Source organism: Lissotriton helveticus, chromosome 6 (assembly GCF_964261635.1).
Source record: "Lissotriton helveticus chromosome 6, aLisHel1.1, whole genome shotgun sequence".
NCBI classification, from domain to species: domain Eukaryota; kingdom Metazoa; phylum Chordata; class Amphibia; order Caudata; family Salamandridae; genus Lissotriton; species Lissotriton helveticus.
In genome coordinates this window covers 1,653,341,439-1,653,364,620 of record NC_136067.1, presented here as the reverse complement: position 1 = coordinate 1,653,364,620, position 23,182 = coordinate 1,653,341,439, and the positions used below count along the sequence as shown (strand labels likewise).

General features: G+C 46.8%; 1 protein-coding gene across 3 annotated transcripts in view; it reads left to right on the top strand.

Annotated features, from left to right (window-relative positions):
* Window positions 1-23,182, top strand: part of GPCPD1 (glycerophosphocholine phosphodiesterase 1) — a 733,645-nt gene that overhangs the window by 130,993 nt on the left and 579,470 nt on the right. For all 3 annotated transcript variants that reach the window (XM_078649507.1, XM_078649508.1, XM_078649506.1), the window contains one exon: window positions 1,731-1,815. In XM_078649507.1, the coding sequence (XP_078505633.1) occupies window positions 1,731-1,815 (85 nt within the window). The remainder of the gene's footprint in view (window positions 1-1,730; window positions 1,816-23,182) is intronic.

The window sequence follows — 23,182 nt, the reverse complement described above, 5'->3', positions numbered from 1 at the left end:
CTTGGGGATCCCAACCAACGGTGCCCAGACCACCCTCGAAATCCCAGCTTACCTGTCCAGCTGGTGGTCACCTTCATCCAGCCTCCTTGGCCGAGCCTGCAGCCTCTTTGTGCAACCTAGATACCCCTTTGAGAAACATTGGGAGCCAGATGCTGATTTGCACCCGGTAACCATGCAAAAAGGGTCATTTTGCTAAAGACCAGGTCTAACAAAGGCATCCTCAAGGTGGCCCACCTGCTACAGAATGGGGCTTTTAAATGACTTCTTTCCCTGGAAGATTAATTCTGTCTAGACACTGGGAACAGTGGCAATACCTGTATCTGTCTCACTCTGCCTATTGCCAGACTTCATCTCCCGATCTGTAATCTATGACTATTTGCTTCACTGTACTTCTACACAAGGGTTGTTTCCGACTTATACTAAACATTACTGTTCGAACATCATTTGCGGCCACTCTAGTCGTTCGTGCAAGAAAATGGTGCGGCAGGCTGGACAATGAGTTCCAAGATGGTTATTACATGGAGATCTGTGAGGTGCGACTAAAACAGAGTTTTTTTCTAACTCCTATTGTGGCATTGGTCCCCATTTAGACTGTGAAGGTCAAATCTAGCTCCCAACTCTGCTTGTTGGTGTTGTACACACTCCCAAGGGGACATCATGCACCTCATTTATTTCTGCAGTTCTCTTCTATTGTACTGGGCCCAAGTCAAAGGCATCATGAACATTGCCAGTTATTTGAATGTGACTCTCCCCAGAGCTGTTTTTGCTCCACGACATACTGGACCACCTGACACCAAACACTGGATAGGCACAGTACTTTTGGTGGCCACCATGGCCATTTTGAGATTTTTAAACAGCGGCTAACAACTAAACACAGGGATTGGATGTTTGACATGGTAGGTGCTACGTCCCATGAACAGATCATCTATTGACTACAAGTCCAAAGACCAACTGGATATTTTCAAGGAAATATGATTTCTTTTTCTCCATTAGACACTATGACTTTTCGTTGTCTCTATCCCCTCTACACCGCTGTCTCTTTTCCTGGAGCACTTCTTTGATCCACAGAAGTGCCATCCAACGAGCAGACCCCTCTTATGAACCGTGAATGGGAGCACCGGCTCAGACTGGACCCCACAGTGCTCTAACTTGCCAGATTGTTCTTTGTTTCTCTTATGATCAGGGTTCCTTTTTTTTTTTTTTTGCATTTGTTCAATGCACAGGTAATGAAACTGGCCCAGGACTGGCCATTCTAGGTAATTTGTATACCATTTTGCATTTGTTTCTAAGCCTTATTGAACGCTTTGTATCCAGCTATTATTGACAGCTCTCCAGTTGTAGCATGTGTTTTGTAAGTTGCAGTCTGTCTTGGTATTACAGTGTGTGTTAATCCTCGCTTGTAATTCATGCTTAAAATGAAAATGCAATAAAGAATGACTGCCAAAATAAAAGTGTCTGTCTTGTGGAGGGGAATTTTCTAAGTTTATGACTTCAATGAGGATACCTATGATGCTCAGAGGCCACTTTTAAAGCAACCTCAACACACTGCTGAAGAGGCACTGTGGCTTATTACAGGCACGGTTTTCAATTTCATGTTTGTACGGCTGTAAACAGTAAAGAATATTTTATGACTGCTTCTGAGTATCTTTGTAGAAGCTTGCTCAAAATGTTTAAAGTATGATTTAAATGACAGTCTGTTAAAAGGGCGAACTCTGTTATTTGTTCCACAGTACTCTATGGCGAACATCTATCCCTGCTTCCAGGTGTACTCCAGTTCTGTATCGGTATTTTAAAGGAAGTTTATTAGAATCTAAGGTATGGTCGTTCGTTTGCAATATAATGTTTAGTTTGTTCTTCACAAAGTTCTGACACAGCATTTACTCATGGCAGTCAGTGGTCTAGTGCAAAATTGGAAATACAATCAATAAATAGTTTGTAGTTTCAGAGAAGTTGGTGGTTTTATATATTTTTAAGGTTCCCTTATAGTTTCAACTTCTGGAACATTATTATATTAAGCAAATTGACCGCAAACTATAACTTCACAGTTAAAAATGCGCTGCAGGCTACAAACACCTTAATCGTCAGCCTACCATTTTCTCCATCAGACTAACTCGCCTCTCAGTTACCTAATCTTCATGGCTACCAGTGTTGTGTAATTGAGTCATAACCACACGTTCTTTCCTGACTGGTTGGTCAAAAACATCAGAAGTTCAATCTTGCAAATGGACAAACTTCTTGTAGTTACAGAGACCTAGGGGATGGGATTAGTAAATGTTCTGTTAAGTTTATACAACTCGCACACCGTCAGAAACCTAAGCCCTATATTCTAAATAACTTACCCACGTCTCGACCTTTAAAAAAAATAAAATACATCACTTGACTATAAGGCAAGTCCTTCTCAGAATTAATTTCCTAACACTGGTTCTTATGGGTCATGCACGTATCATTTTTTTAGGATCCTTGAACTCGATTAGACCCAATATTATTTTGGTTCTATTGCCCATGCACAAGCTTCAATGAGCCCATCTTGGTTCTGGGAGCATAAATACTATAAGATGCTACCTCCTTCTGCTCTTAAACTAAACTTGAGTCAAGTACCGTGGTAGGAATTAAGTGTAGGCTCTATTATACATTTAGCTACGTTTCAGTAGCATCAGGAAGGATCATTTGGCCGGCCCAACTAACTATTGTCGTCCTGATGCCACACAACTTACTTGCAAGATGGTAATAAATTTGATCTCTTTAATCATACCTGAAATTAACACCTTAATAAGTATGTAGCATTATTATGAAAGTATTTCAGGACATTAAATGCCCATTTTCTAGGAGCATGGGATTTGGACCTATTGTCTGTTTTTTTTTTTTTATGGACTATTTGTGCCTCATCTTTTACCTCCTTCTTTTCTACCCTTAACAGACAAATTCACCCTTGAGGTTAGAATATTGGATGTCCAATTTCTTGTCCATACAGGGTTTGGCACCCTAATAATGTTTTATGGCAGCCCACTTTTATTTTCCTGGCCGCTTATTAGTAGGCAACTGGCATTCACTTCCAGGGGATCCTCATCAATAGTCATAAGCACTGAATATTCCCGCCTATGTGCGGGGACCCCGGAAATAATATAAAAATTATATATGGAAATCACATATATCTAGCTCCACATAAATGTATGTACATATATTCTTTTTTCTCACACCAAAGCAGCCCCAAAACTGAGGCTAAACAATGTAATTACCCATAAAGAGACTGTATTTGCAAGCATATAAAACACACATCAGGTCAAATAGCCCATGAACTCTGTGTTTTAATGAGCAAAGCACTCCTATATCATGAAAATTACAAATAAACTAGACCTTGTTAACCCGCAGGCTACATTGTAAAACAATAGCATAGAAAATGAAAGCATTTTCAACAAAAACTGACACCGTGCCTTTAAGGCAGCCATGACCCCTGGCTTCCCATCATGCCTCAGGGGTGACAGTTAGGTCAGTTGTTCTTTCCGGCTCCTTCAGTCAGGACCCTGGTTTTACAGCTCCTACGTTTTTTTACTTTAGTCAAAAATATCTTGATATTCTTCAAGTTTTTCACTTTCACTCGACGTCTTTAGACTTTAGAGTGCTGGTGCTGCCTTTTTTGTTTTTCAAAAAAGGTTTATTGTTTGTCTAAATGCCTTCCCTTTTTGATCCTTGCCCCTCCTGTGGCAAAAAGGCTAGGACTGACACACACCCTATGTGTATCCTCAGTCTCCCTGAGACTCATTCTTCAGACAGCTGTCAACGCTGTAAGAACTTCTCAAGGAGAACCCTCAAAGACAGAGAGAGAATTCGAATTTATGGACTCTCTGAAAGAGGTAGGTCTCCTAAAAGGCAGCAGAAGAGGAGAACGCGGTCGACGTCGAGAGAAGTCCCGACCTGTTCTCCGTCGGGATCGGCATCGAAGCTGCCAGCGACGATGAAAACTCATCATCCTTCGACGGCAAAGACTTCGACGTCGAACTCTGGTACCTCCGTTGACGTCAACCAGGCGGCGTTCAACGTCTAGAGGCAGGTCTCCGTCGTTGCCAGCTGGGCATACGACGTCAAGGCTGATCACTCCGTCGTCGCCACAGCGATCGACGTCGAGGCACAGCGCTCCGTCTATGCACTGGCGTTCGATGTCGAGACACATTTCGTCGACGCCTCATCACCGGCGTTCAACGTCAAAGCAGGTTGCTCCGTCGGCGTCTCAACGGCGTTCGACGTAGAGTCATAGGTCTCCGCAAAGGATGGTTCATCATTCTTCGGCGTCGAGACACCAGTCACCACCTTCAGCGTCGAGGCATGTTGACCCAGCATACCTCAACGTCGACGCAGAAGACTCCTGTAAGAACGACGTCGAGTTTGAGAACTCAGTCACCGGATCACCGGCCGACGTCGAAGCAGAGATCTCCAAAGTTGACGTCGAGAAAGGAAGTGGCATTGGTGTTGGAGAGGCGTTCTAAGTCAAAGGGACGTTCTCCTGTACACTTGAGCCCACCTTCTAAAAAGAAGAGGTTTTCTTCAGAGCAGTCTCCGTCAAGACAACAGGCATCACAGAGTCGCTCCAGATCTCGCTCTAGGTGCCCTTCAGGAGAGGCCTCTCCTCCAGTGAGCCTATCGTCATCCTCCTCAGGCTCTCATATCTCTCACCGTGGATCAAAATCTAGGTCCCCGGAGGTGGTAATCTATTCTTCTGACAGTGCAGTGTCAGGACATTCACCAGCAAGATCACTGCATGAAGAGGTGAACCCATCTCCTCCAGCACGTTCCCCTGAGAGGAGAGAAAGACAGAAGTCGCCTTCCATCAGGTTGTCACATAGATGGTACAGACCATTACATCACTGGGCTCCCGACAAAGATACATCAGCTCGATTTAATACAGCAGGAGGATCAGGATCGACCTCCTTCCAGGCCCAGAGAGCGAATAAGCACCCTCGTGCGCTCAAGCAGACGGAGATCCAGGTAAAGGAGCAGGAGAAGAGAACACAGATCTCCTACTTCTTCCTCATCTTCCACTCGCTCACATAGAGACTATTCTCCAACACTGACCGACAGTCCACCATAGAGAATCTCTCCAGTGGACGATATTTTCACTTTTTAAGACATTTTGGGGCACTTAAGCTGGGGATTCCCATGACAGCTCGCCAGACCAAGTCTTCAGTGATTTTCGAAACACTGCATCACAAGACAGCGGCCAAACCTCTGCTTCCCTTGGTTCCGGGTATCATAGAACCAGGTATGGACGTATTCCTCATGCCAGCGACGATAAAATCGGTTCCTGCGAGGATTCTCAAAAAATATTGTTCGCCAGAGGAGGATCCACTCTTCCTCAGAGCCGACCCTCCCCCGGATTCAGTAATTATCGCAGCGGCGAGAAAGACCCATGCCGTTGCATCTTCCTCCACTGTACCACCAGACAAGGAGAGCAAGACGCAAGACTCCTGGAAACGAAGGTATCCAATGCGGAAGCGTTATTGGGCCGCTATGATAGATTCCTGTGGGTTCTCTTCCAGGGGATCCTCATCAATAGTCATAAGCATTAGAATATTCCCGCCCATGCGCGGGACCCCGGAAACAATATATTATATGTGCCCCACATATATACAGACACATATATATAAATATATATATACATAAAAATAAGCAATTGCAGCCAAATAAAACAATAGAGCTGGAATATGCCGTGAAGAATTTCCACAATACAGTGTATTTTGCATTAGAAACAAGAGAAACAACACCAATGCTTGTTTAGAAACTGTTTTAATGCTTAGAAAACAGTAGAAATTCTCATAACACACTGTAAGCATATACAGCTCCCAGGCTGCATTGCAAAATCCCAGTCTAAAAAGACTGAAAAGCTAACCTGTAGCTGAATGTACTAAAACTGACGCTGTGCCTTTAAGGCACCTCAGCCCCTAGCTTCCCATCATGCCTCAGGGGTTACAGTTAGGTCAGTTGTTCTTTCCGGCTCCTTCAGGAAGGACCCTGGATACACAGCTCCACATTTTTCTGCCTTTTTCAGTCAGAAAATCTTCTAAAGAACAATTTTTTGATTTACTTTGACTTTTAACATCAGGGTCAAGTAAATAGCTGCTTAGCAGTCGATTTTTTGAGAGGTTTTCCTGTCAGGATGCCCTCATTATTTGATGATTGCCCTGCTTGTGGCCACAAGAAGGCAAGAACAGACTCTCATGAGGTCTGTATTTTATGTTTGCCAGAGGATCATGATCCTAAAGACTGTTCACATTGTAAAAATCTGTCTGACAGGACTCTTAAAGACAGAGAGAGGAACAGGCTCTTTGGTCTGGCCCAGAGATCCATGAGAGGAAGATCTACAGAGAGGAAGAGTTCAAAGAGACCCAGAACTCCCTCCAAAGGCAAGTCAGAGCGTCCATCAACCTCAGCGCCGGGCTCGGCGCTGAAAAAACGACATCTGATGGACAGTTCGAGAGAAAAAGCTCCGTCGACGTCGGGACCGGCGTCGATGAGGGAGTCGTCGTCGAAGAGTTCACCGACGACGAAGAAAGATCCGCCGTCGTCAACTAGGCGACGATCGGCGTCGAGAGAAGCCACGAGATCGCCGTCGACGAGAAGATCGGCGTCAAGATTTAAATCACCTCCGCCGTCGTCAACCAGGCGGCGATCGGCGTCGAGGCACAGATCACACCCGCCGTCATCTCAACGTCGACAGGCTTCTAAGAGTGTGACACCTCCTCCGACGTCTCCACGGAGACGCTCGGCGTCGAGGAGTAGGAACTCCCTCGGACGCTCGCCGTCGAGGAAGGGATCGTCATTGACGGCACGTCGGCGCTCGACGTCGCATGTCAGGTCAACGTCGAGGGCATCGTCGACGACAGGACAACGTCGATTGACTTCTCCGTCGCCGACAGACCAAGGTCGGTCGACGTCGAGACCTCCGTCGACGGCAGGGCAACGCCGTTCGACGTCGAGGGAGAAGACTCCGTCGTCGGCTCGTCACCGCCGATCGACGTCGAGGGGCCGCAGGTCAACGTCGAAGCATTCAAGGTCGAAGGTGATCACTCCGTCGACTCCGCAGAGGCGTTCGACGTCGAGGGAAAGGCTTTTGAGGCGTCCTCCAACACCGGTGAGACGGAGATCTCCTTCAGTGCCTTCAACAGTCCTAGTGACACAATCTGCTTCGCTCCATTCCTCCTTAAGTGCCTCTGGTTTATCGAGGTCCTCTTCTAGGAGTAGGAGTCCTGTGCAAAAGAGTCCCCAGCGGCGGTACATCACACAGGCAAGACTCTCGCCAAGATGGTATGGTCCGTTGAGTAAATGGAAGGATTCTGGAGCAACGGAGAGACTACAAAGGTACTTGAGTCCAGTCCACAGGTCCCCTCTTCAGCAGCTGGCAGAAGAGGTAGATGGACAGAGTCCTGCCATTCATCGATCACGCTCACGAGAGAGAAGAGCGGACAGATCGCATACCCCCAGGGTTTCCCGATCACCAAGGGAACAACCCAGATCTCGAACACCGAGAAAGGAGGTACGGACTGAGAGATCGAGACGTTCTCCTCGAAGGGAGGAACGACCTAGGACACCAGTGAGGAAGGGGAATTCTCACCACAGGAGAAGAAGAACTCCATCATCCTCATCTTCTTCTTCATCTAGATCTTCTAAAGGGGATTACTCTCCCACGCTGGCAGACAGTCCTCGATCAAGAGCTTCCCCACTTGACGACGTCAACACGTATCTGGACGTCTTGCAAAGGGGTGCTCACAAACTTAATATAGAGATGACTACTCCAGAGGTGTCCACTACTGTGATTTTTGAGACCCTTCATCACAAATCATATACACGGCCTTTGCTCCCATTGGTTCCAGGGATAATGGACCCAATCAAAGAGGTTTTCCTCACGCCAGCAACGATCAGGGCAGTACCGGCACGTATCCAAAAGAAATATAGGCCGGCCGACTCAGATCCTATCTTTGTTAAAGGAGAGCCTGCGGCGGACTCAGTTATAGTAGCCTCAGCTAAGAAGAATCACACAGTCGCTCCTTCTTCGTCAGTTCCTCCTGACAAAGACAGCAAGACGCAAGATTCTTGGGGACGCAAGGTATGCAGCACAGCAGCTTCATCCCTGAAAGTCTCTAGTGCATCAGCCCTTCTGGGAAGGTACGATAGAGCCCTATGGGACTCCATGGAACGATTCAAAGGGAAATTGCCCAAGGAAGACCAGAAGGACTTTGAGGAGACAGTGACGGAGGGCTGTTTGGTGGCAAACCAAATGATTAGTTCATCAGCAGATAACGCCCTTCTAGCAGGACATAACTACTCACATGGGATATGTGCGAGGAGATCATCTTGGCTGCGTTTAACTGGACTCAAACCAGATGCCCAGCAGCGCATCCTCAATCTACCTTTTTCCGGATCTTCACTCTTCGGGGAGCATGCCGATCAGGAAATGGCCCGTATGAAGACTGAGTTAGACACAGTAAAAGCAGTGGGTCTGGAAAAACAGAAAGCGCCGTTCAAACGACGCTTCAAGACCAACAAGAACCGGGGAGGCCAACAGAGGGTTCAAACCCCTCAATGGTCTCAAAACAAGCCACAAGGACAGCCGCAATACAGAGGAGGAAGGTCGAGCAGAGGCAGAGGCGGACATAATCAGTCCTCTACCACGCCTAGAGTAGGCAAGGCCTGAGCAGTGGCTTCCTCTGTCGCCGTTACCCACTCCAGTGGGAGGAAGTGCTGCACAACACCTGGCAGAGTGGGTCAGCATCACAAAAGATCGGTGGGTGCTGAATATACTGCGCAATGGATATGCGCTACGTTTCCGGAAGAAACCACAACCGATTCCTCCAAAAAAGTCTCGCTCGTACCAACTAGAGCTCCTCAAAAGGGAAGTGAGCGTCCTCTTAAAGAAAAACGCAATCGAAGAGGTACCCCTTTCCCAAAGGGGGAAAGGAGTGTACTCAAGATATTTCCTTGTCCCCAAAAGAGATCAAGAAGGCAAATTCAGACCGATTTTGGATCTTCGACTCCTCAACAAAGGGGTGGTCAAAGAGAAGTTTCGCATGTTGGCACTCCACCAAATATGTCCTCATCTACAAATCGGAGATTGGATGTGTTCGGTGGATTTACAAGACGCGTACTTCCACATTCCTATTACACCAGGTCATCGAAAGTACTTGAGGTTCCTGGTAGGGACCAAGCATTACCAGTTCAAAGTGCTTCCTTTCGGGCTCAAATCCGCACCAAGGGTCTTCACCAAGTGCATGGCAGTGGTAGCGGCGTGTCTACACAAAAAAGGTCTCTTTGTGTACCCATATCTAGACGACTGGCTCCTGAAGAGTCCGTCCCCTCGTCAAGCCACCAAAGACTGTCACCTGTGTCTCCAACAACTACACAGGCTCGGCCTCCACGTGAACACAGAAAAATCAGTCCTGCAACCCACGCAAACTATCCACTATCTGGGTGCAGTTCTAGACACAAAGTTAGGAAGAGCGTTTCCTTCGCAGGAGAGACTGTCTTCCATGGGGCAAAAATGCAAAAAGTTACTTCAGTCTCCTCGTCCAAAGGTGCGAGAAGTAGCGTCTCTTTTGGGCTCCATGGCGTCCTGCATCTTCCTAATACCGAACGCCAGGTTGAGGATGCGGCCTCTACAAGAGTCTGTGGAGGATCAGTGGGACCAAGCGACTGGAGATTGGGAGGACCGAATCATCCTGTCTCAATCAGCACTGACCTCAATAAAGTGGTGGACTCGCCCTCGGAATGTCCTGCAGGGAGTCCCTTTTCAGCAACCTCTTCCTTCGCTGTCTGTGGTAACGGACGCATCTCTCGAAGGCTGGGGTGCTCACATGGGTCATCTTCAGATTCAGGGTCGCTGGTCGACCAATCTTCAGACATACCACATCAACATGCTGGAGCTTCGAGCAGTTCATCTGGCGCTCAAAGCGTTCTTTCCAGCAATATCAACGGACAAAATCCTGGTTCAGACGGACAACACTACAACTATGTTCTATCTGAACAAGCAGGGAGGAACTCGATCTCGCCCTCTGTCTCTGGAGGCCCAGACAATCTGGCACTGGCTTCTGGCTCGGGGACTGTCGGTGGTGGCAGTGCACCTTCCAGGCGAGCTAAACACAAAAGCGGACGCACTCAGCAGGCACTTCGAAGATCAGCCAGACTGGGTGCTACACGACGAAGTAGTCGAAGAACTCTTCCGTTGCTGGGGTCGTCCAGACATAGACTTATTTGCGGACGACGAAAACGCCAAATGCCACGCCTTCGCGTCTAGGTTCCACCGGCCAGGGACGCAAGGGAACGCTCTCCTGCTGGAGTGGACAGGAATGTTCGCTTATGCTTTTCCCCCTCTGGCACTGATTCCGAAGGTGGTGGCCAAGCTCATCAGATCGAGCATGGACATGATCCTAATTGCTCCAGATTGGCCGCGACAATGGTGGTATCCAGACCTGTTACATCTGTCGCTGTGTCCACACAGACGTCTTCCGTGCAGGCCAGACCTGCTGAGCAAGATGAACGGGAGGATCCTGCATCCCAACCTCCCGTCGCTGAACCTGACTGCATGGCTCCTGAGGTCTTGCAATATGGACACTTAAATCTGCCTCCGGAATGTATGAATATTTTAAGAGAGGCAAAGAGACCTTCCACAAGGGCGTCTTATGCGTTCAAGTGGAAACGATTTTTCATTTGGTGTAAGGACCATGGCTTTGATCCTACCAAAGGACAAGAAGAGGTAGTTCTTCCATACCTCCTATACTTGGCGACATCAGGGTTGAAATACGCTTCTATTAGGGTTCATCTATCCGCCATAGTAGCGTACAGAAAATCACCTGCACAAACATCGTTTTTTCAAGTCCCAGTGGTGAAGGATTTCCTTCAGGGATTAAAGGTCTATCCCCCTGTGAGAAATCCTTCTCCTCCCTGGGAGTTGAACCTGGTTCTCTCCAGACTGATGTCTACACCGTTTGAACCTATACACAAGGCCTCCTTGCAGCATCTCACTTGGAAGGCGGCCTTCTTGGTGGCAATAACCTCTGCGCGCAGGGTTAGCGAGATACAAGCACTCTGCACCAAGGAACCTTACACTGTGTTTCACCACAACAGAGTAGTAATGAGGGCTCACCCATCTTTTCTTCCAAAGGTGGTATCGGATTTTCATATAAATCAAACGATTACCCTTCCTTCGTTCTTTCCTAACCCATCGACCCCAGCTGAGAGGTCATTGCACTCGTTAGATCTTAAACGGGTGCTAAAGTTTTACCTAGAAAGAACTAAGGACACCAGAAAGACAGACCAACTCTTTGTCAATTATGGTGCTATGAGGACCGGGTTTGCAGCAGCCAAAAGATCCATCTCCAGATGGATTGTCTCTTGTATCAAACTAGCATACCAGCTGGCTGGCAAACCTTTGTTGCAATCACCCAAAGCTCATTCCACTAGAGGGAAAGCAGCCACAATAGCTTTTTTGCATGACATTCCTATGTCAGAAATATGCAAGGCTGCGACATGGAAATCAGTCCATACCTTTACAAGGCATTATTGCCTAGAGTCTGATTCCAGAGCGGATTCTCAAGTAGGGCAAGCCTCCTTGAGAAACCTATTTGGGTAGAATAAGGCCTATTTTTGGGCCTACGGATATGAATGTTATCTGTTGATTCCTTTGCCCGCAGGGATGAGGTGAGGCTCGCTACTCTAGTCTAATGCTTATGACTATTGATGAGGATCCCCTGGAAGAGAAGGATTAGTTACTTACCTGTAATCCTAGTTCTCTTCCAGGGGTATCCTCATCAAAGTCATAAGCCACCCTCCCGCCTCCCCGGGCAAAGGACTTTGTTTATTACATAGGAGATGGTTTTTTAACCTGTTATTACCATGGTTTGGTTTTCAGTCTCCGAAAAGAACAACTGACCTAACTGTAACCCCTGAGGCATGATGGGAAGCTAGGGGCTGAGGTGCCTTAAAGGCACAGCGTCAGTTTTAGTACATTCAGCTACAGGTTAGCTTTTCAGTCTTTTTAGACTGGGATTTTGCAATGCAGCCTGGGAGCTGTATATGCTTACAGTGTGTTATGAGAATTTCTACTGTTTTCTAAGCATTAAAACAGTTTCTAAACAAGCATTGGTGTTGTTTCTCTTGTTTCTAATGCAAAATACACTGTATTGTGGAAATTCTTCACGGCATATTCCAGCTCGATTGTTTTATTTGGCTGCAATTGCTTATTTTTATGTATATATATATTTATATATATGTGTCTGTATATATGTGGGGCACATATAATATATTGTTTCCGGGGTCCCGCGCGTGGGCGGGAATATTCTAATGCTTATGACTTTGATGAGGATACCCCTGGAAGAGAACTAGGATTACAGGTAAGTAACTAATCCATACCCTACAGCGCTTCATTGAGAAACTCCCTCAAGAGGATCGCAGGGATTTTGAAGAAATCCTTAGGGAGGGCAGCCTGGTCTCCAATCGGATCATTAGCGCTGCAGCTGACGGAGCTACCCTTTCAGCGCATGGATATGCTCACGGGGTATGCGCAAGGAGGTCTTCTTGGTTGCGTCTTACCGCCCTAAAGCCAGAAGCTCAGTCCCGTATCATGAATCTGCTTTTCTCTGGATCATCTTTATTCGGTTCACACACTGATGAAGAAATGCAGCGTATGAAAACGGAATTGGACACTCTAAAGGCCGTTGGGCTTGAAAAGAAAAAAGAATTCCGTAAAAGGTTCCGCCCCTACAATAAGCGATCTTCCCAACAGAGGGTTCAAACTCCTCAGTGGCAGAAGGATCAAGACCAAAAGGGGCAGCAAAAATCCCAATACAGAGGCAGGCGCTCCTCAAGAGGCGGAGGAAATCAGCGTCAAGGCAACAATTCCAACAAGACGCAATCCAAACCATGAGGTCTTCCTTCCCCCAGCGCCGTTGACAACTCCAGTGGGGGGGGAAGCATCGCACATCACATGGAAGAGTGGCGTGCCATTACAAAAGATTGCTGGGTGTTAGCTACGCTTCAGAATGGTTACTCTATTCGCTTTCAACATAGACCTCCGTCTATCCCTCCACTGCCAACATCGAGTCATCAGTTAAAAATCCTAAAAAAAGAGGTGGCCACCCTTCTCACAAAATCAGCCATCAAGAGGGTACTGTTATCTCAAAGAGGGAAAGGAGTTTATTCAAGATACTTCCTGGTCAAGAAAAAGGGCCAGAAAGCAGAGTACAGACCCATTCTGGACTTGCGGACACTCCATCTTTATGTAAAAAAAATGAAAAGTTTTGCATGTTGGAGCTTCATCAAATATATCCACATCTCAGGCAGGGGGATTGGATGTGTTCGCTGGACCTGCAAGATGCATACATTTTTATGTCCCGATAGCTCACAGTCGCAGGAGATTCCTCCGGTTCCGGGTGGGGACCTCTCATTACCAGTTCAAAGTCCTCCCATTTGAGTTGAAGTCAGCCCCCCGAGTGTTCACGAAGTGCATCGCAGTGGTAGCAGCCACTCTACGCCGCAGGGGTGTCTTTGTGTACCCATATCTAGACGACTGGCTGTTGAAGGGTCCTTCCCCAGACAGTGTAAGGAACCACTTTCTGAGCTGCATCGATCTATGCTACCGGTTGGGTCTACATGTGAATTTCAACAAGTCAACTTCACAGCCGACGCAGAAAATACATTTCCTGGGAGCTCTGCTAGACTCCGAGGCAGGAAAAGTGTTTCCTTCGGAGGAGAGACAGTGTTCCATCACTCAGAAATGCCAACTGGTTCTACGAAACAAGGATCTGACGGTGCGAAGGATTGCCTCCCTGCTAGCGTCAATGGCATCCTGCATTTTTCTGGTCCCTAATGCCTCTCCAGCAGGATCTGGAGGACAAGTGGGACCAGCAGTCAGCTTGCTGGGACGACAGGATAACTTTGTCAAACACAGCGTGAGCGTCCATACCTTGGTGGATGAAAAGACGAAATATGCAAGTCGGGATTCCGTTCCGTCAACCTCCACCTGCCCAGACGCAAATCACAGATGCCTCGCTGCAAGGTTGGGGGGCACACATGGTCATCTCCAGACGCAGGGACTGTGGTCTCCCAAAGAGAGATCCTACCACATCAACATGTTAGAGCTGACGGCAGTCCATCTAGCCCTTAAAGCTTTCCTGCCCTCGATTCAAGCATCATCAGTGTTAGTACACCACCACAATGTACTACTTGAACAAACAGGGAGGAACTCGCTCACGCACCCTTTCCCTGGAGGCACAAAATCTGTGGCATTGGCTCCTGGCTCGGAATCTGTCAGTCACAGCAGTCCATCTCCCAGGAGAACAGAACGTGAGAGCGGATGTTCTAAGCCGGCATTTCAAAGACGACCAGGTAATCGAAGACCTCTTCCAGTCATGGGGTCGTCCCAACATAGATCTCTTCGCGGACGACGAAAACACCAAATGCCGAGACTTTGCCTCAAGATTCTACCGACCAGGATCGAAAGGGAATGCCCTTTTGATAGACTGGTCAGGGGAATTTGTGTACGCCTTCCCACCCCTTCCGCTGATCCAGAAGGTGGTGAGCAAGCTAGCTCACTCGTACACAAAGATGATTCTCATTGCCCCCGACTGGCCGAGACAGTGGTGGTACACGGACCTTCTACATCTGTCAAGTGTCCTCACAGGAAGCTGCGATGCAGGCTGGACCTGCTATCCAAGATGGACAGGAGGATTCATCATCCCAACCTTCCGTCACTGAACTTGGCAGCATGGCTCCTGAGGTCATACAATACGGCCACCTAAGACTGCCACAGGACTGCATGCCCATTTTGAAAGAAGCGAGACGCCCTTCCACAAGGCATTCCTATGCATGCAAGTGGAAGCGTTTCTACATGTGGTGTATGCAGAACAATTGTCATCCTATCAAGGGTCAGGAAGAGGTCATTCTACCTTACCTATTATATCTGGCCAAGGCAGGGTTGAAATTTAATTCCATTAAGGTGCATTTAGCAGCTATAACAGCTAATAGGCGCTCACCTTCCCAACCTTCTTTTTTCCAGTTACAAGCTGTGAAAGATTTCCTGCAGGGCTTGAAGTAGCTCTACCCTCCGGTGCGTCCTCAGTCACCTCCCAGGAAGTTGAGCCTGGTGCTATCGAAATTGAAGGGTCCCCTTTCGAACCCATTCATAAAGCAACCTTGCAGCATGTTTCTTGGAAGGCTGCTTTTTTGGTAGCGATCACGTCAGCTCGCAGGGTGAGCGAGATTCAAGCTCTCTGTTCCAAAGAGCCATATACAGTGTTCCATTTAAATAGGGTGGTGTTGAGGACACATCCCTCTTTTCTGCCTAAGGTGGTGTCGGATTTCCATGTGAACCAGATCATCTCTCTACCCACCTTTTTTCCCCAATCCCTCCACTCCAGCTGAGAGGGCCTTGCATTCTTTGGACCTGAAAAGGGTTTTAAAATTCTATCTAGATCAGTCCAAATCCATAAGGAAATCTGATCAACTGTTTGTCAACTATGGATCGATCAAATCTGGTTATGCAGCTTCGAAACATTCCATCTCCAGGTGGATAGTTTCATGTATCAAACTTGCTTACCAATTGGCGCAGAAGACCCTGGGGTTTTCTCCCAAAGCACATTCCACCAGAGAAAAGGCGGCTACTATAGCTTTTCTTCATAATGTGCCCATGTCTGAGATTTGTAAGGCGGTGACTTGGAGGTCCGTCCATACATTTACCAGACACTACTGTCTAGATTCAGACACTAGAGCAGATACCCAAGGAGGCCAAGCCTCCTTGCGGAATCTGTTTAACTGCTGATTTCGGCTGTTACAGTTTTTGGTTGGGTCATGAGTTTCTCATTTACCTGCAGGTGGTTGATGGGGTTGCTATTCTATTCAGTGCTTATGGCTATTGATGAGGATCCCCTGGAAGAGAAGGATAAGTTACTTGCCTGTAATCCTAGTTCTCTTCTAGGGGTATCCTCATCAAAGTCATAAGCAACCCACCCGCCTCCCCAGGTAAATGCGGTGATGTCAAAGTGTTTATAGTTTTGTTGTCGAGCCCTGACTTTCAGGGATATGCAAAGAACTGACCTAACTGTCACCCCTGAGGCATGATGGGAAGCCAAGGGTCATGGCTGCCTTAAAGGCACAGTGCCAGTTTTTGTTGAAAATGCTTTCATTTTCTATGCTATTGTTTTACAATGCAGTCTGTGGGCTAACAATGTCTACTTTATTTGCAATTTTCATGATATATGAGTGCTTTGCTCATTAAAACACAGAGTTCAAGTGCTATTTGACCTAATGTGTGTTTTATATGCTTGCAAATACAGTCTCTTTTTGGTTAATTACATTGTTTAGCCTCAGTTTTGGGGCTGCATTGGTGTGAGAAAAAATAACGTATGTACATACATATATGTGGAGCTAGATATATGTGATTTCCATGTATAATTTTTAGGTTTCGCCTGTCGAAATCTGCGGAAGCAGCGTTTCGCCAGGCGAAATCTAATGTTAGAACACTATGGGGGAATTGAACCCGCCCCTTCTTCCATTGGCTAGCTCCATAAATGGAGGCTAGCCATTGGAAGACATCGTTGTCAATGACTTTTTCCCGGTCAGAACGCGAATCGTGGGCGTTTCTGACTTTTTTTTAAGTCCCGCCCCTTGTTGCCGTGTGTCCCGGGCCGTGCTGTGATTGGCTGCCGGCCCAGGACACCCCCGGCAACAAGGGGCGGGATTTAAGACCCCCGTGACGTCATTCCCCGGCCCGGGACCTGACTTGTTTATCATTCCGGCTGGAGTGCTGCGCATGCTGTTTATTTAGTGTCATTACGGCTTGTTATTTATTCATTTTTAGTTTACATCGGAGCGCTGTGTCCACTTTAGGGACACCACGCTCTGTTTATTTATTTTATACTGGATGCCCGCGCTCCTTTAAATATTCGCGCCTAAGCTTCTTTTCTCCGTAGCACTTAAATACTGCTACTTAATCAAATATCGCTTGTGCCCGATTATGCAGAGTACAGCTGCTTTCTGCAGCAAGTAAAGGAATTGCCTGAACAACAAGGCTTTTCAAGTGCTCCTCTCTAATCCCTGCTGTTTAAAGGGTGTGTTGCTGCAATAGGATTCTGTCTGTCTTGAACTTTACAGTCTGTGGGACGTTTACTACTGTAAAATCCTTAGCTGGGTATAAATTGCTGTCAGCGGCGAAGGTCCAGAGCTCGACGACAAAAATATCTGCCTTCTGACAAAATATCTGGCCTTACAGTACAACTTTCAAAACTGCCCTTGTATTGCTGTGACGTGTGTGAGAGAGCTTTTGGAGTTCGGCGTGTCTGATCGCGTGTGAGGACCGTACCTCAGTCTGTGTGTGTCATAGGGGTGATTAACTGTTCATGTGTTGTCCATGTGTGTGTAAGACAAAGAGAGATTGATTCTATCTGCTGGTGCCTGTTGTACGTGTTGGTAGAGTTCAGCGTCCCCCAGCCTGTGTGTGCAGGAGCAGTGATGACGTGTGAGATGTTCTGCGCGTGTTTGTAGTGTTAAATGTGCCCAAGTATACTTCTACTTGTGTATTTGTGTACATACTACACTGCTCATGAATGTGATCACAAACAGGGGCTCATTGCCTGCTTTCACAATCCCCCTGCTAACTGCTCGCCTCTCCTGATGAAATGTCACCCGTCCCTCCACCACCCCTGCCTTCACAGCCGGGAGCGCAGCCTCGTAACAGGGTGCTTGGCAGTTGCCTGCCCTGCGTGGGTCGGGAGAGGTGTCCACGCGCTTAACCCCCTCCCTGTCTCCTATTCTTTCTCTCTCAGTTACTTTCATCGCTTGCTATTCTCATTTTTTCTCTCTGTTCCTCTCACTTTTTCTCTCTGTTCCTCTCACTTTCGGTCCCTCTCCTCTTCATATCTTTCAGTTACTCACCTCTTTCTTTCCCTCCCCCATCATGCTATCTTTCTCCACTCGCCTTCCTCATCTCTTTCTCTCTTCTCACGTGTTCTCTTCATTTCTCGCTAGTCCTCTTCTTTCTAACTCCTTCTGTCAGTCTCCTTCTTTTGGGTGTCCTTTTCACCCTCTCTGCCCCACACTTCTATGGCACTCTTTGTCATCTTTCATCTCCATCCTCTTCCCTCTTTTTTCTCTCCATTGCATATTGCGCTATTTCTTTCGCAGTGTCTCGGGACTTTCCAACGCTCATTGTCTTCCCTTGTACTTTCTTTCTCCTTCATTTGTTGTGTTGCGTGCCTATGTGTCTCTTGGTCTGTGTTGCTCCTCCGTTTCACTCTTTCTTTTGCTCTCCGTTCTATTCCCTCTCTCCTCCCCCTCTCTTTCTTTCCTGTTCCGCTGCCAGTCTTCACTTTTCTCTCGATCCCCACTTATGTCTCCATTCTCCTCGGCCCATCTTGCTGCTGTATCTTTCTTTCCCATATCTCCCCTTCTCTCTGTCTCCATATTCTTTGATTTCTCTTTGCTCTTCTTTCCGCGCTCACTCCCCGCGCCCCTGTTTCCTCATTCTTCACTGTCTCTTCGCCCTATTCTTGCTTCGGTCTTTCTCTCTCTCTCTCCTCTGCCTGGCTTTGTGTCAGTGGGAGTGCTGTGATTTGGGAGCCAAGCTCGCTTGCTCAGTTTTTCCAGACCCTCATTTGGAAGGAAGAAAGTAGTGTCAGAATAAGAGTCCTTCCCGCCACATACACCTTCCTTCTCTTCCCTCAGTGTGTCACCCTGTTCGCGCGTGTGTGGATGTCTGAACGTGCATATCGCAATCACTGTGTGGCAACGTATAGCGCCTCTCACTTTATCTCTAAATCTGCATTGTACCTGTCACCGTCTGTCTAAAAAACACGCATATCTCATTGGAACGTGCGCTTCTCTCACCCACAGTGGGTCATCACTCCTTTATTCTCCCCTTGTGTTACGAGGTGGCTTAAAATCTGCGTGTCTGCATGTTTGTGCCCCACACGTAGATTCCATTTACGTGTTTATAATCATTTCTGTGTGGCCATTAGTCTGTCCATGAGTGTCTGAAGTTGTGCAAGTGTGAGTGCACCCATAGATGCCAAGGTTTCAGATTGCTATGAGTGACATTTTCAAAATGTAAATGCAATTATGAGTGACATTTTGACGAGTAAGAGTGACACTTTCTTACGAGCCAAAAAAAACAAGCAATGAAGACAGGGAAACATACAAATGTCAGAAATGAATCAGACAGAGATACTGTAAGATTTTAAAACTGGTGCAAACAACTGAGGTGGCTGACCCATAATTACATGAACTTATGAAAATGTCACATATAGCCATCTGAAACCTTGGCAGTTATTGGCAGACTGGCCTGTACCCTCACCTTGGAGAATACCTGAAACAGAGTTAATGAACGCCTTTGCCTCACTTATGCTTCAGTCCTTCTGAAACACACAGATGGATTCAGGAGCAGAAATCGAAGCTCTCAGCCGGCAGGGCCCATTCAGCTGTATCCTTACTTAACAAGCATTGAAAATGGAATAGGTCTCGCCTATGATTAAGTTAAAGCCATTTGCTTTGCTAATGGTATTGTATTCTAGCTTTGCATTATTTACTGTATATTTGTGATATGTTGTAGTTGTATGTAGTTAGAATTGTTTTGTTAGATGTGTAGTAGTTTAAAGCATAGCGTTAGTAGGAAAAGAGCAGTGTTTTCGATTTTGGAGGTGAATGAATAGAATAATAGTATGTGTTAATTTCGTATAGTGAGGGTTACAATAGCATGAGGCGGACGAAAGGGGCGAGGCGAGAGCAAATATATGCACATATCACAAATATACACTAAATAATGCAAAGCTAGAATACAATATCATTAGCAAAGCAAATGGCTTTTTTGTATTTGTATCCAGAGCGCAGCGCCCGCTTTAGGGACACCGGGCTCTGTTTATTTATTTATTTATATTTAACTTTCATGTTGAGCGTGGCTTTCACTTCTGGGACACCGCGCTCTGTTTATTATTATTTTTTTAACTTTAATAGTGAGCGCGGTGCACCCTTCAAGGAGACCGCGCTCAGTGTTGAAGTAAAAAAAAAAAAAGAAAAAAAGAGAGCACGGTGTCCTTGAAGCGGCCCGCGCTCAGTTTTAAACTAAAATCATTTGCAATAGGTCTCGCATTTACGCGAGCTTAGGCTATTTCCTTTGTAAATGACAATGCCTTTTATTTTTAAAAAAAAACCAAAAATAGGCATTGTCATTTACAATGCCAATAGCTTAAACTTGTGTAAATGCGAAACCTATTGCATTGCAAATGCTTGTTATATTATTTTCGGGGTCCCCGCACATGGGTAGGATAATTCAGTGCTTTTGACTTTGATGAGGATACCCCTGGAAGAGAACTAGGTTTACAGGTAAGTAACTTATCCTTATTTGCCATCATCAGTAGAAGAGAGTCCCTGACAGACTATTCCTTTTGCCTACACCGAGGATCTCCAAGTTGATATGCAATTGGATGATATCCGTGATTAAACTTAGCTGCTTTCCTTTCCACGGCTGGTTGCTAACATCTGTTTTCTGTCTGGATTTTAAGGAGAAGGTAGGAAAAGCAGCCTAGCTATTAATGTCTTCCCTTCTCATAGGTATAGGTATTGTTTGGCTTGCTGATTGGAAGTGAAGTAGTTCCTCCCGTCTACCACTCCCTTCTTCCTTTCCTAAGCCTACAAGCAATCGGATCATCAAAATGATGAAGTGAAAAGCCTGTGAGCAATCTGCGAGCCAACAAACTAGTTGCAGCCCATCGCCTACCCGTTCAGTTCTCACCACTGTACTCTCAGATTAGTAAATCTCCAGCATCATTCATCTGTATGCCATATAAATACCACATATCTAAATCAGCTGAGTCATAATTACATTTGGGTATCGTAGGCTTGATAGTCTTAAAAACTATAATGTTCGAGGTATGTGAGCTGTAGATCACATGCTGTGCATAGCATGCCATCTAGTGTTGGATCCGGATGTTTGCTCTTGTTTTTCTTCGAAGAAGTCGTTCCATTCACGAGGTAGGTGACTACTCCTTTTGATGTTAGTGTGCATGGGCATCGACTCCATTGTTAGATTGTTTTTTTCCGCCATCTGGTTCGGACGTCTATTGCTGCACTCCTGTTCGACACCCGTTCCTTCAGTTTCCCTGGGTGCGCAAGATACTCACCCTCTACTTTATTGTTTTCAATTGCGTTTTCCCTTTTATCGCGTATCATATTTACTTGCAAAAACCAAACCTTCGATCAGAAAGCTTGTGGAAGGCCATCGGGCCTACCCGCAGTCAATGGAACGAGCTCCCTTTAAATGACGCCCTCAGTGTCACACGAAATAGCCGTGCACTGACTCACACGAAGTGTGTAATCTGTGTTTGTCCCCCGAACACAGAGAACAGGACTGCGACGTGTGCCAGGCTTTCCATTCTAAGAAGACACTTTGCGACCGTCAGACTCGACGTCGTGACATGCAGAGCCAGCACACAAGCTCCATTCCGGACATCTTCGGACACCAATCGGACGAAGATGCCGGCGAGGCCATGGGAACTGAGGAGGAGATCGCCATCCCAGAGCTAGACTCCAGACCAAGAGGACGACATCCGACATGGACAACGTCCTGGGAGTACAGCTCCCCCCTCGTCCCAAAGACCCAACTCCACAAAAGAAGGCGGCTCCGATCCAACCCGCGCCCTCGGGCTCTGGTCGGTACAGAGATCATGATTCCGTCGCCCCGCCTTCTGGCTCGGCACCAAAGCCCACCAAAAAGCCTTCAGGCTCCAAAACGACTCCCTCCAAATCAAGTTTGGGGCCGAAAACTCAGGGGTCGAATCACAAGTCTGGCACCGACCCTCTCCATTCGGCACCGAAACGCACTTCGGATCCGAAAACATCAACATCCAAGTCTTCGGCACCAAAACGTTCGGCTTCGTAACAGTCTGATGTGCCGAAATCACCAAAAAGACACAGATCGACAAACCGGATCTGAAACAAAAAGTGCGGTATATTCATCCTCAAACTGGACAGGTCACCAGTAAAGTGACTTTAAAAAGAAGGACTGATACAGCGGAAGAATACCACATTCCCTTAAGGAAGAGAACGGTTGGCCACTAACCCTTCCCGTCCTCCTCCTCCTCCTCTTTCTTCACCTCAGTTTTATTTCATTTCACCTGAACATTCACCACCACATACACCTGACAACCCGTATGATGGGGATGGGAATGATAATCAACAAATGCAAGACCCATGGGATGATTACAATATCAATTTGCCCACGGTAAATCAACAAGCTCTCTCCACCAGATGTCCGTGTAGGCTACATTGAGTTACTGGGTAGAGCTGCAACTACCATGGGCTGCAGCTACATAAGAAGTCCTTAGAAGAGGATTTCCTGTTTGAAACCCTCAGTACCACACAGAGGTCATCACATACACTACCTATGCTCAAAGGAATGATGAAGCATGTAGATGACATTTTTAACGACCCGGTCAGAGCTCGTATTCTTACCCCTAGAGTAGACAAAAAAATACAAGCCAGCACCGTTGTACCCTGTATAGATAAAAGGTCAGTTGCCGCTAGACTTCCTGGTTGTGTCCAATGCAAGGAAAAGGGTGAACTCCCAGACAACAGGAGATGCTCCACCCCCGCATAAGGAATCCAAACTTACTGATGCTTCCTGGGAAAGGGTGGCCATTTAAGCGGCCAATTTCTGGCGTGTCTCCAACACTCAAGCATTGCTAGCACGATATGACCGTGCACACTGTGACGAGATGGCCCAATTAATAAAAGTTTTACCCAGGAACACAGATCCAAGGCACAAGACCTAGTGCGTGAAGGGCAACTTATTTCCAATAGCGTTATAAGATGTTCCCTAGATGCTGCAGGCACTGCTGCAAGAGCGGTAAACACCAGTGTCCTCTTTAAGAAGACATGCTTGGCTTCGCATATCAGGGTTCAAACCAGAGGTGCAAACCTCCATTTTAAACACTCTCTTTTAATAAAGAGCAACTATTTAGCCCAATGGTAGATTCTTCACTAGAGAAAATGAGGAAGGACACAAGTGGCCAAATCCACGGTAGCCCTTCACTCAGCCATGGTGCCTTTCGACGCTCCTTTTACCTTCTACCTCCTCGGAGACCACCACCTATATGGGCAATAACCAACCCTCTCCATCTAAGGGTTACTTCAGAGGGGGTTAAAGAGGTAACAG